This window comes from Dipodomys spectabilis, unplaced genomic scaffold (genome assembly GCF_019054845.1).
Source record: "Dipodomys spectabilis isolate Male_0828 unplaced genomic scaffold, ASM1905484v1 ptg000532l, whole genome shotgun sequence".
NCBI classification, from domain to species: Eukaryota; Metazoa; Chordata; class Mammalia; order Rodentia; family Heteromyidae; genus Dipodomys; species Dipodomys spectabilis.
The window spans coordinates 890571-903308 of NW_024871209.1; the positions used below are offsets into that span (position 1 = coordinate 890571).

General features: G+C 51.7%; 1 protein-coding gene across 2 annotated transcripts in view; it reads left to right on the plus strand.

The window, feature by feature from the left end:
• Evc2 (EvC ciliary complex subunit 2) overlaps positions 1 to 12738 on the plus strand; it is a 53506-nt gene that overhangs the window by 29473 nt on the left and 11295 nt on the right. For both annotated transcript variants that reach the window (XM_042670304.1, XM_042670305.1), the window contains 2 exons: positions 1343 to 1547; positions 2427 to 2543. In XM_042670304.1, the coding sequence (XP_042526238.1) occupies positions 1343 to 1547; positions 2427 to 2543 (322 nt within the window). The remainder of the gene's footprint in view (positions 1 to 1342; positions 1548 to 2426; positions 2544 to 12738) is intronic.

Below are 12738 nucleotides of genomic sequence, written 5' to 3' on the forward strand. Positions count from 1 at the left end.
GTAGCCAGGATGACAGGCGTGAGCCACGGGCACCTGGTGCACAGGATGTTTTTAAAAGATGCCAGGGCACACCAGAGGCCACGGCGGTGGGGCTGTTCTGAGGGGTGCCTGTCACTTTCCCAGATACCTGCCAGTTCTTCAGTGCGTGCTTCAGAGTGGCCTGGCCCAGGAGAGGAGGCTTTAGTGACCCAACAGAGATCCACAAGGCTTGCACTGCTTGACCGAGGCCAGTACATGAGCTCAGAAACTAGCCAGTGCCGAATGAGATACAGGCAACATAGACAAAAAGGCCCCGGTGTAAGTCCTAGTGTTGCCTGCTGTGTTGAGGGTAGGGAAGTTGCTTAACCATTCTGGGCTTCACCTGAAGGATCAAAACACGAAGAAAAAGTTCACGTGTGTGTGTGTGTGTGTGTGTGTGTGTGTGTGTGTGTGTGTGCGCGTGTCTTCAGTTTGCTGGGTGGTGCCTTCCTCGGGGAAGTTACGCAGGTTGTGGTCAGCTTGCTGGTTCAGTGCCCCTTCCCTGGGTCCTGGGAAGCAGGTCAGCGGATACTGGGTGTGTCTGCAGAGTGGCCTCATCTTGATTTGCCTCCTGCTCCGTCCCTTCTTTCTCTTTTGTGAGCCTGGCTTCATTTATTTCCCCAGTCTTTGTGACCAGGGAAACAAAGCAGTTCTCCCTGAACCAGTGAAAATCTGATCCTAAATGCCCCTTCCACCGCTAGTTCGCCTTGGCTGAGCCCGGTCTGCGTCCAGCGCTGCCGCACCCGTCCGGCAGTGGCTGCTGGCTCTTCCCAGCTTTTAGCTGCGGCCTGGTGGCGTTTCTTACTGTGACATCATTTTCTTCACCGTCATTTGGCTCCATTTTGCGGCTGCATCTCTAAAGCCACTGCTGAGTGAACCATCCAGCAGGAAACAAGGAGCCTCTTCTGGCTAGCAGAAAACTCTATAACTTTGAGATACGGTCTCTCTTCCTGCCCAGCACATGCCAGCACTGTGATGCTCTTATTCTCTGCCCTCCATAGCCGGTCCCTGATCACAGGATGTTATTTATCAGGCTTTGCTGGACAGGGCTTTGTTGTCATGTGTGTTTTTCTAAGACTGTGATGCTAGGTTAGAGTTAAGATCAGGAGGGCAGGCAGCTTCTCTCCAGAAGGGCACCACACAGGCCCTGAAATCTCAGCTCCAAGGTGGGCTTGTGCCCAGGGTGGCAGACATTAGGTGTTCAAGAAAAGCTTGTGGATGAAGTGCCCGGATGAGGAGCTGTGTCTTCTGCACAGACTTAGAAGGCCAGCCTGCCCACGCCGGCCCAGCCCACCGCGGCGCTTTCTCTCGCTCCCCCTGGCAGGAAGCTGCGCGGCGCGGCCTTTGCCGTGTCCGAGGAGGAGCTGTTCAGGCTGCGGCAGGAGGCCCACAGCAGCTTTGCTCAGATGGATCGAAGCCTGGCCCTGCCCAAAATCCGGGCTCGAGTGCTGCAGCAGCGATTCCAGACAGCCTGGCGAGAAGCAGAGTTCCTGAAACTGGACCAGGCCCTGTCTGCCCCCGAGCTGCAGGTAGAAGGGACACACAGGGGCCAGGCTGCCCCCACCCCACCTGCTGGCCCTGTGGGGCACCGTGCATCCACCAGCTCTGGGCTCCCCCCCCCCCCCCCCCCAGCCATGCTGGCGTCTGGGTGTCCTGCAAACCTTCCGCAGTGGCTGCCGGGAATGTGAACACAGCTGCCCCACCCCAGCTCACAACACGCTCTGCTCTTTCCCCAAGCACGGGGGAGATGGTGCCCAAGACGGCGCCCGCCCCTGCCCACTGGCGCAGGCACAGCCAGTGACCCGTTCAGGGCATACCAGGCCCCCTGTGATGCAGTCTCAGCTGAAGTAGGTGGGAAGCGCAGGGTCTCACGCGGAGTCTCCGGGGCTCTGAGTGACAGCTGCGTAATTGAGCACCTGCTGTGTGCCTCCGGGCAGAGTGCAGTCTGTCCCCAGCCAGCCCCACGCAGCTGCCCTGACTGAGGCCACCGCCTCGCGCCCTGTCCCGGCCCTTGCTCCCCTCAGGCTGCCCAAAGAGCCCTTCAAAGTGCTGAGCATCCCAGGCCCTGTCTCCGATGTCACCTGGGGAAGCTGACTGCAGACTTTGAACTTTCCTCTTCCCACCACACACTGTGCTTTGAACTTTCCCCTTCCCTGTGACATGCTTGCTAGTCTGCTCTCGGCTCCACCTTGGGTGCTCTTCTAAGCCCACGTCCAGCACTCTTTGTTGAGAGGCCTCGAAGCTGAGCTTGTGCAAGGGAAATAGACATTTTCTGCCCTCTTGGCTGGAGGCAGTTTTGCCGTCTGAGATGCGCACACTTCCTTGGGGGTGGGGAGACCCCGGGCTGCGCGGATGGCTTGTGACCGTCTTCACACACACAGCCTGTCCTCTGATATCTCTACCCACAGTCCAAGGCCAGAAAGCCACGGTCTAAGAACAAAAGCAAGGCAGACCTTCTGAAGAAATGCATCGAAGACAAGATCCGCCTCTTTGAGGAGCAGGGCCCCGAAGACCTGGGAGAGAAGGTGAGTGCCGTGTGTCCAATGCCTCAGCCGACTGCCAGCCATTGGCTCCAGGGCTGGGCTCCGTCTCCACCCTTGCGCTGCTCCCAGAAACTCCCCCTCCTCCCTGTGCCCCTGCCCTCCCGAGGTCTGCCTCCACCCCTCAGGCTCTGCTTCACCCCCGCGCTGCCTCTGTGGGCCATGGTGGCTGCCATGTGCATGCCTGGTTCTGTCTTAGGCATCTACATCTGTCATCTGTCCAGCTCCCTTTCTGTCTTGCACATCCTGTACACTTCTGCAGCCCTCTCTCCCTCCCTCCCTTTTTCCCTCCTTCTCTCCCTCCTTCCCTCCCTCCCTCTTTATTTTCCTTATTTCCTTCCTTCCTTCCTTCCTTCCTTCCTTCCTTCCTTCCTTCCTTCCTTCCTCCCTCCCTCTTTATTTTCCTTCTTTCCTTCCTCCCTCCCTCCCTCCCTTCATTCCTTCCTTCCCTCCTTCCTTCCTTTTCTTTTCATGCTAATGCTGAGGCTTTGAACTCAGTGTTTCTCTCTTAGCTCTTTTACTCAAGGTTGGTGATCTACCACTTGAGCCACAGCTCCTCTGCTCTTTTTTTCCCCCTCTTAACAGGAGATAAGCTCTCACAGACTTTTCTGCCTAGGCTAGCTTTGATCTGAGATCCTCATTTCTCAGCCTCCTGGTCAGTCAGGATGGCAGGTGTGAGCCACCAGCCGCTGGTCAGTCAGGATTGCGGGTGTGAGCCGCCAGCCGCTGGTCAATCAAGATGGCGGGTGTGAGCTGCCAGCCGCTGGTCAGTCAAGATGGCAGGTGTGAGCCGCCAGCCGCTGGTCCTCATCCCCATTTCGTGTTCGGTGTTGTGTCGGGGCCTCACATGCCCCTCGGGGCTCCGTCCTGTGTCCCTCTCTCTTCCTGGAGTTTACCGTCTTATTGTGACTGGGATGAGCAGCTGCTGACCTTCGGCTGCCTTTGAGTGTTGTCTCTGTCCTCCAGTGTCCTCTCTTCCAAGAAGCCATCCCTAAAGACGTCCGAGGCCTGACCCAGACTCATGCTCCTCGCAGCTCAGCTCCTGAGTGCTGGGATTGCAGGCATGCGCCACCGTGCCCCGGGCGCTCTCTGTGCAGATCCCTGTTGTATGAACTTAAGACACAGCTTTTTGTTGGTGAGCCCAGTGAGCCCGAGGAACGTTCTGGGCTCCTCCTCCCTGTGTTGCAGTGAGCTGGTTGTGGGCTCACAGGATCTTCCTTCTCTTGAGCGTCCCAGTTCCCTGCTGCCTGTCTTCCATGTCTGAAATCACTGGACTCTGTTTTAGCTGGGGTGGGAGCTGCGGGCACAGGAGACACCGTCTTTGTCTTTCTCCATTGTGACCTGGAATGGAAACTTACAACCTATCCTTTTGTCATAGGTCTCCAATTTCATTGCCTCAGTGGGAGAAAAAAGTAGTTGTGGCCATTTTTGGAATTTGTGGAGACTTTCTATGTAGTTTTAACAAGCTCCTCGCCTGTCTTCAGAAAAGCCAACTCTTTTCTGATTGGCTCACCAGGAGCCTGGAGGCTGCCTCAAGGAACTCTGGGAAAGTGGGTGGGACTGAGACCCTGTGGACAACCCCAGGGGCTCTGTTCCTGTAGGGCCGGTCGGGCCCTCTGCGGGGCACCGTAGCTCATCTTCTCTACCTGGCTCTGGTGTCTTATTTGCTCTCTGTTCCTTCTGCTTGTAATCATGAAGCCTATCAAGAAATGGGCTCATTTCTGTGAAGTGAGGGTCAGGTCCCGTTGGCACAGGTTCGCAGGAGCAGTCCCTCGGGCCCCTCTCCCAGCACAGAGTCTGTTCCAGGGCAGGGCCCAGCTGGCAGTCCATTGCTTCAGTGTCGGGGCCCGTCAGTCACAAGGCAGACACGAGGCGACTCCTGTTCTTCATGTTGGGAAGCGAAGCTGTCTCTCTATTATTTACCACCCATCTGGTTATCGATCTATCTATATCTACCGCCCATCTAGCTATCAATCATCTATCCATCTATCATCTACTTACCAATCATCATCTATCATCTATCTATCATCGATCTGTCTTTCATCATCTTTTGCTGCTCTTAGCACTGACACTTTCGAAGATTCCCCACCTCGCTCCGCACAGCCCCTCATTGCTGTTCGCGGCAGGACAGCCCTGCTCAGGATGTGTCGCCTGAAGCGATTTACCCCCCCTGGATGAAGGGACCATTTCGGTTGTTTCCAGCACCTGAATATTTCACACAGGCTGGAACCTCTGTGTAGATCCCGCTCTCCGTGTTGAGGTGGGTGGGGCAGCTCATGATTGTCCCTGGGTCCCAGGTGACCGGAGGGAGGCTCAGCAGTGTGGCCAGGCTCGTGCTAGGCCAGGTCTCTGTAAGCAGCAGGGCCGAGCCTGTGTGCCCTGTGGCCGTCTGTTTGATGGGCCTGTCTTCTGGCGCTTGTGCTGCTGTTGTGACAGCCGACACACGAACTCCTCGTCAGTATTCTCCAGGAGTCCGGGAGGATGGGTGAACAGGACAGGGTCACGTGTGCCACCAGCAGCCATTGTTTCTGATCTTGCTCGGTCCGGATAGCACACCTCTCCCCATCTCCACTCCCCAGCCACTGTTCACTCTTGGCTGCCAGCTTTTCTGTGGCGTGGGCCTGCAGAGTTCACGAGCCACCCGCCACGTGGGAGGATCACTGGTTCCCGGCTGTGATCTGTCAGCCGTGCGCCCCACGGTGCTCCCGCAGCCGCCGCCATGATGAACTCGGTGGCTGGTACTGGTTGGGGCTGCTCGCAGGCTGCTCTGGCTCACTGGAGCATGAGAGGAAGTGCGCATGTTCAGGTGGCCTGGCCTTGCAGCAAAGCTGGAAGAGAAGGCGGATGGGAAGCCCCTTGCGGGCAGGGGAGAGCCTCCTGCTGCTTCTCCTCAAGCCTGCCGTACCTCTAGCTTATCTCCTGGGGCGGCCTCTGCCTGTTCATCTCCCTCAACAATACCCAGAATTCCTTTATTTGCTTTTGTCCTGGGGATGAAACCCAGGACCTTGCTGATGCTCGGCAGGAGCTCTAACCACTGAGCCACGTCCCCAGCAGATCCTCGGCTTCTCATTCTAATCCCTACATCCACCTTCCAACCACAGATGATTACCTGGGTTTCTTTGGATAGTTTGAGTTCTTTTCTATATTTGAATTCTTTTTCCTAAGTCATCTATTTAAGAAGTGTGACTTTTCATCTTTATAAGTCCCTTCCTCTCCTTCCCTCCCTTTCCCTCCCCTCCCTTCCCTCCCTTCCCTCCCTCTCCCCCTCTCTCTTTCTCTCTCTTTCCCTTCCTTCCTTCCTTCCTTCCTTCCTTCCTTCCTTCCTTCCTTCCTTTCTTTCTTTCTTGTCTGTTGCGGGGCTTGAACTCAGGACCTAGATGCTGTCCCTGAGCTTCTTTGTGCTCAAGACTAGTGCTCCACCACTTGAGCCACATTGCCACTTCTGGTTTGGGAGTGGTTCGTTGGAGATAAGAGTCTCACAAGGACTTTTCTGCCTGGTCTGGCTTCGAACTGTGATCCCCAGGTCTCAGACTTCTGAGTAGCTGGGATGACAGCCCTGAGCCTCTGGTGCCCGGCAGCTTTCTTATTTGTCTTTAGTGTCTTTCAAGGTTCATGTTCTTTATATTTACCAATGTCATTCCACTTCTTGACAGTTGACTAAAAATTCTTCCAAGACCACTGGCCATCTCTTTGAAGCTATCTGTGCCTCTGGCATGTTCCCACTGGCCATCGCTGCCTGTACCTCGACAGCCACCATCGAGCCGCGCTGCCCGTTCTCTTCCTCCCCTCTCTGTGGATTAGTTCTTTGTTTTTAAAAAAAAACACATCTTCTGTGTCATGGGAAGGGACACATGGGAGAAGTAATACTTTGAACGTTTGTTAAGATTGAAATGTATTTATTCTGCCTTCAGACTTGACAGATCATCTGACAGACTAGGAAATTTTCTGGGTTTTGGTGAAGAATTCCTCCTCTTCTTTAATCTCTCTTTCTAGAAGGGCAGTTGCTTAGGTGTTGATATCTGTTTCTTTACTGTTTTCCTCCTCCATCATTTTGCTTTACTTATGAGAGATAGCCTACATTTTAGCTCATATTTCATTCATGTTTTTATTTTTTAGCTAAATTTTTGTTTGTTTTCTTTTTTTTCTTTGGTCGGTTGTGGGGCTTGAACTCTGGGCGTGGGCGCTGTCCCTCAGCTCTTCAGCACAAGGCGAGTGCTCTACCACTTGAGCCACAGTGCCACCTCTGGTTTTCTGGTGGGTTTTTTTTTTTTTTGGGTCCAGTCATGGGGCCTGAACTCTGGGCCTGGGCGCTGTCCCTCAGCTCTTCAGCTCAAGGCTAGCACTCTACCACTTGAGCCACAGCACCACTTCCAGCTTTTTTTCTTTTTGCTTATGTGGTGCTGAGGAATCGAACCCAAGGCCTCAGGCATGCAAGGCACGCGCTCTACTACTGAGCCACCTTCCCAGCCCCTTTCTGGTGGTTTTTATTGGTGATAAGAAATCTCATTGACTTTCCTGCCCAGGCTGGCTTTGAACCACGATCCTCAGATCTCAGCCTTCTGGGTAGCTGGGATGACAGCACCGGCGTCCGGCTTGTTACTACTTTTGTTTCCCACCTCACTCCCTCATTTCTTTCGGCCTTAAAGAAAGCAGATGCTTCTTTTCAGTCTGTCTTTTCACCAGCAATTGCCTGCGTTAATGTTTGTGCACAGCATGCATATGTTACATGATTACAAAGCAACCATTTAAAAAGGCAGGAGAAAAAACTCAATGTTGCAACCCATTATTATGTTTTAATTATTATCTCAAGTAGCTGTACTGTGGCGGCGCCATTAAACAAAGTGGTTTAGGAATACCATGCTTCCTGGTCACCCTTCAGCAATGCCCCTTTGACCTGCTCCTTCCCTTACTTTTCTTAGTTTTATGGCATGTAACTGCGCTCTCCCCACTCCCCCTGTTCATTCGTTTACTCCTCTCCCCTACATCCCGCCCCCCCCCCCCCCCCCCCCGCCCTGCAAGTACTCATTTCCTGGTGCTGATTTTGTTGGGCTTTGATGGAGTCTTTTAAAAATATCACCCTGTTTGAATTCTATTCTACTTCAGTTAATTCACGTGAACCACTTGCATACCACCCAGTGTGTTTACTTGCTGATGTATAGGCTCATTCTAGCTACTCCAGATGAGGGGTACCCTGCAACCTTTGTCTCTCTGAATCTGGCTTCACTTAATATCATTTTTTTTGTCTTTCCATTTCTTTACAAATGGTGAAAAATCATTCTTTCTTCTAATGGATGTGTAACATTCCATTGTGTATATGTACCACATTTTCTTGAACCATTCATCCATTGAAGGGAATCTTTTTTTGAGCAATTCAAAGTTATTCAATTGAATTACTACTACTATTACTGCTACTACTAAGATTATAATAAAGTAATAATAGAGGCAGCTCCAGGTTATTAATTATTAGGTGCTGTCTAGATGCAGGACATTGTACTCAGTGGCCTGTGCTGTTTTGTTGTTCCCCTTTTCCAGGAAAAAGTGAGACTCAGCTAGTTCTTAAAGTCACATGCAAGAGATAACAGACCAACTTTAAACAAAGTATATCAGCAAAACCCGTGCTGAGTACTCTAAAGCAGTGCCCTTCATTTGTATGAGGTATTTTCACTGGATTATGGAGACTGTAGGAGGTAATCTCTTTCCAAGAATAGAAATGAATTTCCTGCCTTTAACACTGAAGCACTAATGATGTCTCTTTAGCAAAACTATTTCCTTAAACCAATTGTAAGGAAATATTTTGAGTCCTGTGTTTCGAGTTTCAGGTTTTAGCACCAAATGTAGCGAATTATTTTAAGTACCAGGAGTTTGAACGAAGAAAAGATCAGAAAGACGAACTCATGGGCCAACAGGTATATTGGACTGAGTCTGAGAAGGGTAGTCATTCTTCAGTTCAGCTGGACAAGAAATGGCATGTCTGTCTCCCTTACTAAGGCCTCTTTACTAGGCAGCGGGAGTGAGGGGGGCAGAGGTGGGGTTGACAGACGGGAGCTGGCAAAGCGGCTTTTTGTGTAGAGCTGGAACCTTGACTTTCAGGAAAGGACCTTTTAAGGCCTCAGGCCATGGTCTGGCCCTCAGGTCACAGGTTACCTCTCTTACAGCCGCAGGGTGCGGTGCGGTGCGGGAGGGAGGGGGAGGGGAGGGGAGATGGTTCGTGTTGTCAGCAGCAAGGTGGCATTTTTCAGGCTGTGGCTATCAAGAGGGGAGGGGAATGTTTCCATTGAAGTCATGTTCTTCCGGATTAATCCAGCCCACTTTTTTCTCCACCCACCCACTTTCTCCTCGTGAAAGATGGAAGAGTCTTCACACTCTCCATCGCCCTACTTACTCTGGACCTCTTTAAACACATCCAGCAGATGAGAACCAACACCCAGAGTGTGTCCTGCCGGCCTTTCTCTCCCAGTGTTTGGATGATGCACAACTCTTTTTTTTTTGGTTGGTCCTGGGGATTGAACTCTGGGCCTGGGCGCTGTCCCTGTGCTCTTCAGATCATGTCGAGTGCTCTTCTGCTTGAGCCACAGTGCCACTTTGGTTTTCTGGTGGTTACTTGGAGATTAGAGTCTCACAGACTTTCCTGCCTGGGCTGGTGTTGAACCACAATCCTCGGATCTCAGCCTCCTGAGTAGCTAGGATTATAGGCGTGAGCCACCGGCACTCGGCAAATGCACAACTCTTGATGTGACATGGCCCCCTCTCCCCTCCTGCCCTTCTTCCCATGTAGAGGGACCTGACCTCTGACCTCCTGGGCTCTCTCCATCCCGTCCAAGGAAGGTGTTTGTGCTTGGTAAGACTGAAGAGCTCTGTCCACTTCAGCTCCCTCCTGTCTCTCGGGAGCCAGGCTCGCTGACGCTGACAGAGCAGCCTCCTCTGTTCCACGAGGGCCTTGGAGGGAGGCTGCCGTGTGGCGTCACTTGGTTTGTTTAGACGTGGGCCTGAATCCCATTTTCCAATCCAGGATTCATTGGTGGTATGGCTGATGTTTGAGGTCTGTCCCTCCGTCCCTTGCATTAAGCTATACTTGTTTCCAAACTTGGGCAAGAAGGAGGGGTGCGATTTTCTGAACCCCTCGGGGTCCCGGGAGTGCTGGTTGGCAGGGCTGTGTCTGTTGGGAACTTAGAAGGTATCTCTGTGCCTAGAGGAAATTGGGGCAACAAATGCTTCAGAGAAAACCAGAAACCAAGGCGTCTGGATTTCCCAGTTAAGAGCATCTAGCAGCATGTTGTTCCAGCAAATGAATGCTTATTGTTTTAGATGTTTGAATTTTTAATGAAGTTTGTCATTAATACCTCACAGAAATGTAAATCTGCCATTTCCCAGGAGGTAGAGGATTCAAACCCTCTCTAGAAACATCATCTCACAGTGTTAGAATTGACCAATTGAGTATCCGAAGGAAGTAAAGAAAAGGTTTGGGAGGATCCTAAAAATCCTCCCATCTGCGTTCTCACTGCGCACACGGAGGGCTTTGTGGTTCCTCCCAGTGGGAGGCTTGCATTTACATGAACAGATCTGCAGCGCTGCTCAGGATGCTCAGGAGGCTACAGACTGTGTGAGTGGAGGAGACAACTAAGCCAGCGGTGCTTCATGCAACAAAGAGCCAGTAAAGAAGGCTGGTCAGGTCCCGGTGGCTCACATCTATAGTCCTGGCTACACAGGAGGCTGAGACTTGAGGATCACAGTTTGAAGCTAGCCTGGGTAGGAAAGTCGATGAGACTCTTATCTACAATTAACTACCAGAAAACCCTTAATGTTGCTGTGGTAGAGCACTAGCCTTGAGCAGACAGAGTTCAGGGACAGTGCCCAGGAGCCGAGTTCAAGCCCCATGACTTACTACAACAGCAATGAAAGGAGCTCTACAGAGAGAGAACCCAGGCCAGATGGGCTGGATTCCCTCCCATGTTCTCATGAGAGTTGGAAAGTGGATGAGAGGCGTGTACACCGCCACCCGGGCCCAGGCAGGGCCGGCCAGAGACCAAGAGAGGAGTGAGTGCCTGCCGGCCCAGGCCCAGGTCCGAGGGTGACGACGGTGCTAGTGATGACTCCCTCCAGCAGCCTGAGTGTGAGAACCCTCCCCCCCCCTTCCCTCCTATCTCAGCGTCAAAAGAGGGAGCTCCCTGCACTCTGTTCTAGCCCCAACTAGTGGATCTCAAAAAAACATGACTGGAAATGATGGACTTGTGTCCAGGTACTTCACTACATCCCAGAAAATGGCCTCACTGGTGGTTCCTGCCTGTCATCCTAGCCACTCAGGAGGCTGAGATCTGAGATCAAGGTTCAAAGCCAGCCTGGGCAGGAAAGTCAGTGAGACTCTTCTCTCCTGTTAACCTCAAAAAGCTGGAAGTGGAACTGTGGTTCAAGTGGTAGAGTGTCACAAAAGCTTGAGCACAAAAGCTAAGTGGCAGTGCACAGTCCTTGAGTTCATGCCCCACTACCGTCACAACAGAAGTGAAAATAAAAACTTAGTCTTCAGCCAGAGAAAAGAGACTACATGGCGTACACTGGGGACGCAGTTCAAGTGGACAGCACCATTCTCGTTTACAGCAACGCCAGTGGGAGGACAGCGGAGAAATGTCTTCACTCTGGGAGTGTTCTGTCTCCTAAAATTCTGCACCCCAAATGTCCCTTTCAAGAATGAAGGTAGGATATGTTCTGTCAGACCATGCTGTAAGAATTCCACTCAAACTGAAAAAAAAATCAAAAACTTCTGTGTAGAAGATCCCTTATCAGATGTAAATTCAGAGCTATATAAATAGAGAAGACTGTAAATGGCCATTGCGTAAGTAAATTCATCACTATTTTATTTGTAAAAAAATCTCTTCAAAGTCGGATGGACTGAACATGCAGTGGGATGTTATACAGCTATAAAAAGATTCCAGTTACGTTGTACAACAAGTAGACTGAACTAAAAAAAAAAAAGAAAAAAAGTCAAAAAGAAAAATCAGGTCCCAGAGGTTGTATTCAGTGCGTCAGTTCCGGTGACTCATCCAGAATAAGTCAAGCTGTAGCAACAGGGAGCAGGTGGTTGTTTTCCACAGGGTGTGCATTTCCTGGGGTGGTGACAGTTTCGGCTTGTCAAGTCTAAATACTTAATGTGGGCTGTGAAACAGCTGTAATTTTGTGTCACGTGGATTTCACCTCAATACAGATTTTTGAAAAATTGATTGCAGAAACAATAATGACTAGTGTACGCGTGACAGCAGGTAAGTTTTATATGGAAAAACTAAAATGTATGACAAGAATAACACTTAAGACCAGGAAGGGAGGTGTGGCAGTAAGCCAGGCCCAGTGCTATAATGTCCGTGATGGAAGCCTGAGACGGGCTTCAGGATAAACTCTGAAGTGACAGCACAGATGACAGCTGTCTACCAGCGAAGGAGAGTCGAAGGAAATGCTCAGTCCAGAAGATGACCAGGTGTGACCCTAAAATTAAACAATCGCACTGAGTGAAAAGATGCCAGACCCTCCCAGTGCATCCCAGGGCATTCTACTTCCAGACAGCTCCTGGAGAGTGCAGATGCCCGCAGTGTGCAAGCCAGGAGAGTGAAGCCTGGGAGGGTCACCCAGCAGGCGTTAGGACTGCCGCGGGGGTGCTCGGTGCTCCCTGGTGCTCAGGTGTGTAGAAATGTCCAAACTTGGCACATTGTGTGCTTCCAGCAGGTGTGGCCACCACGGGGCAGGTTGTGTACTTCCACTAGGCCTGGGAGCTTCCTTCAGGATGCAAGCGCTGTGTGTTTGGCGGTGCTGCCATCGTCCACTTGCAGATGAGGAAGGGCAGGTCCGGGGGCTTGACTGCCGGGGTCCCTCGTTAGTGGCAGTAGAGCTTGAGTTCTTGCTTTTGCTCAGTTACAGCTGTGAGGGTTTGGTCCATGGAACCTTATCTCTTTCCTCCCTTCTCTACCCCTTAGTGCATCCTGCGTTCCTTTACATGTGTTAGTGCTCGTAAAGCATACAAGTATGATTTCTCTTTGTACGTTGGCAGTGAAAAAGTGACAATGGGGAGAGGTCTTGGTTGGGGGGCAGTATGATGTGTATCACGTTAGGGGCTCCATTTCCAAGCGCCCCTATAGAGAAGTCATCCGATGTGGCTCTTGGCACGCCCTTCCCCGGGACTATCACTCATCTGTGGAGG